Source organism: Oxyura jamaicensis, chromosome 14 (assembly GCF_011077185.1).
Source record: "Oxyura jamaicensis isolate SHBP4307 breed ruddy duck chromosome 14, BPBGC_Ojam_1.0, whole genome shotgun sequence".
Lineage (NCBI taxonomy): Eukaryota > Metazoa > Chordata > Aves > Anseriformes > Anatidae > Oxyura > Oxyura jamaicensis.
Genome location: NC_048906.1, coordinates 5777470 through 5782149, shown reverse-complemented (window position 1 = coordinate 5782149; position 4680 = coordinate 5777470). Strand labels below are relative to the sequence as shown.

At 61.2% G+C, this 4680-nt stretch overlaps 1 protein-coding gene across 1 annotated transcript; it reads left to right on the top strand.

Moving 5' to 3' along the window:
• The first annotated feature begins 208 nt into the window (after positions 1-208).
• Positions 209-4592, top strand: UNCX (UNC homeobox). The gene is given in 5 exon segments (XM_035339596.1): positions 209-750; positions 1789-1964; positions 3055-3321; positions 3323-3784; positions 3786-4592. Coding segments are annotated over 5 exon segments (1482 nt in total). The 5' UTR covers positions 209-500; the 3' UTR covers positions 4113-4592.
• The last annotated feature ends 88 nt before the right edge of the window (positions 4593-4680 follow it).

Genomic DNA, 4680 nt, shown 5'->3' with positions numbered 1-4680 from the left:
GGGGAAGAGGGTGGGTTGCGGGGGGGGGGGGGGGGGGGGAGGCGATGTGTGTGTGTGTGTGCAACTCTTCTGTTTGGTATTTAACCGGGTATCAGGCAGGTCTGTGAGTTCCCCTCCGTCTCCCCCTCGCCCTCCCCTGCCCTCCCCGGGCTGGAGTTCGTCTCCGAGCCCCCCTCGTCTTGTTGTGACAGCTCTGATATTGTTTATTGAGGCTGGATGTCAGGTATAATTAGCAATCGATATGGAAAACGTTTGCTCCCCACACTGGCACGTCTCTGACGTCAGGAGCGATTAACGTTTCTTATTGGTCCCAAATTCCCCCAGCCTGAGCTAATTATTGGGAGCCTGATGTTGATAAAGTTAAAGCGCCCGGGCGCCCTGCAGCATGAGCCCCTCGCCGCGCCGCCTCCTCCGGCAGCAGCACCCCCGGCCCCAGCCGCCCCGCCGCCAGCACCCCCAGCCCCGACGGCACCCCCCGCCGCCGCCCTAAAGCCGCCCCCATGATGGACAGCCGCATCCTGGAGCATCCCCATGCCCAGTTCGGGGGCATGGTGGGCTTCCCTTACCCGCTCGGCCACCACCACGTCTACGAGCTGGCCGGCCACCAGCTGCAGTCAGCGGCTGCCTCCGTGCCCTTCTCCATCGATGGATTACTGAGCGGCTCCTGCGCCGCCTCCGTGGTCAACCCGGCGCCTCTCATCCCCTCGGGCTGTGGGGTGAGCGGGGACAGCCAGCCCTTCAAGCTCGCAGGTAGGAGCGGCCCCGGCCGTATTCCTATCCCTTCCCCTATCCCCGACCCCGCTCCGTGCCGGTGCCGGGGTATCTGGAGGGGGTAAGGGGGTGCTGCCACCTTCGGTCTCCCCCCGAGGGGACGGACGGGACGGGCTGGGGGGCCGCGGGAGCTCCCCCCGTTCCCAGCGGCAGCGTGTGCCCCGAACAATAGCGGGGCTGGGCCTCCCCCAAACTTATTCTCCGCGGTGGGTGCTCGGGCCAGGCCGCCCTTCCTGCTATTTAAAAAATAAAAATGAAATAAAAGGGAGGGGGTGCCTGAGTTTGGGGAATGAAGAGCGGCGATTTTTTTGTCGTTGTTATTTTCCAAGCGCTATAACCACCGGGAGAGGCTCTCCTGCCTTCCCCCGGCCTGCAGCACGGCTATTGTTCAGCTCCGTAAATGTCGCCCCAGCCTCCTTTTATCGAGCCTGGATCATCTTCCCTCCGCTAAAATATAATAAAAAAATCCGTTATTACGATCGTGATAATTTCCCTGCTCGGCTGATAACGGGAGGAGCAGCTCGGGCCGTGAATCCCGGCCCAGCAAAGGCTCCTCGGGGAGGCCGGAGGCCGATGGAGGCTGCGGGAGGCCCGGAGGCTACCGGGGGAGGCCGGAGGCTGCGGAAGCTGGAGGCCGCCCAACCCCGTGTGGGACCGGAGGCCGTCTGGGGTGGCCAGGGAAGGGGGGGAAAACACACCTTTTAATTTTTATTTAATTTTATTTTTTTAATTCAACCTTCGGTGGCTGGAGCCTATATCGGAACTTCTCTCTCTCTCTCTGCCAGCTGGGTGCCTGTGGCGAGCTTCCTTCAGGAATAAATGTTCAGTAAAGTACATTTTCGGAGGAGGCGAGGGCAGATCGGGTTCCTGCCCGTTTTTAGCGCAGGTGTGTGTTATAATCCCGCTTTTTTTTTTTACCAACGTTGCCGAGCACGAAAGTTAAAGGCTCCTGTGAATGGCAGGGAGGGGGGAGAAGGCCCGTCTTCCAGAGAGCTGAGGGTGTTTCTGCCTTTTCAGACTCGGGTGACCCGGACAAAGAAAGTCCTGGCTGTAAAAGAAGACGAACCCGCACCAATTTTACTGGCTGGCAGCTCGAGGAGCTGGAAAAGGCGTTTAATGAGAGCCATTATCCGGACGTGTTTATGCGAGAGGCTCTGGCTCTCAGGCTGGATTTGGTGGAGTCCAGAGTGCAGGTAAAAAACCCCAAACCTCCTCCCCTCCCGTCTCCCCGGGCCGAGATGCTCCTCCGGGAGCCCCAGCCCTGCTCCTGCCGGGGCTCCCCTTTTGTTTCCTGCCCTCGCTCGGTCGCCGCCGGTTTATTTCTGTTACTATTATATTAAAAAAAAAAAAAAGGCAGGCTCGCAGATGGGCCATAAAGCGTGATATTGCATCCTAGGTTCCCTAACCGTTTTTATTTTCCCACTGTAAATATTTCTCCTAAAAGATCCGAGGGTGAAAAATTAGCATACAAAGCTGAGACTTAATCATGGGCCGGGGTATGCTGGAAAATAGCAACGCGGCTCGCGGGAGCGGCGAGAGCTGCGGGACGTGCTCAACTTCATCTGAACGGGCTGCTCGGGCGTGCGGGGGGCTCCATCTCTTCGCTTAAAAAATAATAATAAAAATAAATTAAATACGGATTGAGGCGGGGGTTGCGGGACCACATCTCCCCGTGCTGATGTGCGTCGCGGTGGCCGCTCCGCCTCGGGGAACGGGGTGCGGATGGGGCTGGGGGTTGCGTGGGGGCTGCGTGGCCGGGCAATGGGGGGGGGGAGGGGACGACAAGCGGTTCGCACCCTCGGGGCCGTCGGCCTCGTTTGCGCGGTGCCTGCAGCAGCTTCGTTTGGCGGTGCGATGCCCGGCGCTGCTCCCAAAAAAAGCACGGCTCGTCCTCGTCCCCCGACGGCCCTCCTCGGGCGCGGGAGCCGGCTTGGGGCCGTGGAAACGCCGGGGTTGGATCTATGCTCGTGGCCGGTGCTGCTGGTGGAGGTCCGGGGAGGGTTTTCTTTCTTTTTGTAATAAGCTAGAAAATAACATTAATTTAGGGGCTCATCCCACCTCTCCCTGCTCCCTCTGTTCTACTCTCCAGGATGGGAAGGAGGTCGGGGCGATGAGAGCCCCCCCCCCCCCGGGCCCTGCAGATGGGGGCTGCCGGCGCCTCAACAGGGGGGACGGGGGAGGCCTGAGGAGGCCTGAGCTGCGTTGCTCCCTCCCCGCCGCACTGGCCACCGCGGGGGGCCCGGTGCGCTGGGTGTTAACTGCTTCTCGTTGTTCGGTGTGTAGGTCTGGTTCCAAAACCGCCGGGCCAAATGGAGAAAGAAAGAAAACACCAAGAAAGGCCCGGGGCGGCCGGCTCACAACTCGCACCCCACGACGTGCAGCGGGGAGCCTATGGACCCCGAGGAGATCGCCCGCAAGGAGCTGGAGAAGATGGAGAAAAAGAAACGCAAGCACGAGAAAAAACTTCTTAAAAGCCAAAGCCGCCACCTCCACTCGCCCAGCGGCCTCTCCCTGCACAGCACGCCCAGCTCGGACAGCGACAGCGGCGGTGGGGGGGGGCCTCTCGCCCGCCCCCCCGGAGGCGAAGCCCCGCGGGCAGCCCCCGCCGCCTCACCCTCCGCCCCCCGCCGCCCCCTCTGAGCCTCTCCCCGGCGGCTGCGAGCAGACGGCGGAGCCTTTCCACCCCAGCCAAAGAAGCGGGGCCGGGAGGCTCCAGCGAGCCCCCCCCGACAAGGACTGCGTGGCCGCCCCGTCGGGGGACGGCAGCGGAGGCGCGGGGGGGCCCCGCGGCGCCGGCGGCTTCCACAAGCTCAACCCGTTCAGCGTGGAGAGCCTGCTCTCCGACTCACCCCCCCGCCGCAAAGCCTCCCTGGACTTCCCCAGCCTCCAGCCCTGCGCCCCCCGCACCCTGATCGGCAAAGGACACTTCTTGCTCTACCCCATCACCCAGCCGCTGGGTTTCATCGTGCCGCAGACCGCCCTCAAGGCCAGCCCGGGCCCCGAAGCGGGGCAGCCCCCCCCGGGACTCCCCCCTGCCCGCCGCCAACCCGGGTCCCCCCGGCTTCAGCGCGGAGCCGGTTCCCGTCGGAGCCCAGCCCGGCCCCGGCTCCACGGACTCGACGGCGGGGCCGGCGGCGCCGCCTCCCCCGGCCCCCGGAGCCTCGCCTCGCTCCGCAGCTTCTCACGGCGACCCTGCGGCGGCCGCCCCCGCAGAGGGGGGGTCTTTCCCCCGGCCTAAATCCCCCGTCCGGGCTCGGGATGCCAGCACGCCCAGGGACAAATCGGACTGCGGCCCCGCGGAGGCCGGCGGCCTCGACGGCGAGGAGGTGGACATGGACTGAGCGGGAGAAATTCCGGACAAACCCCGAAAAAAAAAAAGCACCGCTTCCCCCCTACACCGCCACCGCCGCCCCGAGGTCCGTGAGAAACGGGGAGGGGGGGGTGAAAAAAATGGGGAAGGCGGGGGGCAAGGTTTCCCCCCTTCCCGTCCCCGAGACTTGCCGTTCCCAAAGCCGAGCGTGCCCGCGGGAGGTGGTGGCACAGCCGAGAGAGCAGCTCTTCCTCTCCTTAGAGTTTATCACAAGTCGATTCAGGTGATCAGTTAGAGCTTTTTGTTTTTTATATTTAAAAGAGAGAAAAAAAAAAAAAAGGAAAAGAAAAAAAGGCAAATTGTTTGTTAAGGCTTAGCAGCAGCTGGACTTTGTGGTGTGACAAAGTGTACCGCGACAACAACGGAACTCCTCAAAACCCTTGTAAAATGCAAAAATGTCTAAGAATATTTATATATGTAAAATTTTTGATAAATAAAGGCTCTAAAACTCCCTGCCGCCTGGTCTGGCTGTGTAACTCTTCCCTCTTTTTTTTTTTTTTTTTTTCCTTTTTTTTTTTTTTTTTTTTTTTTTTTTTTTT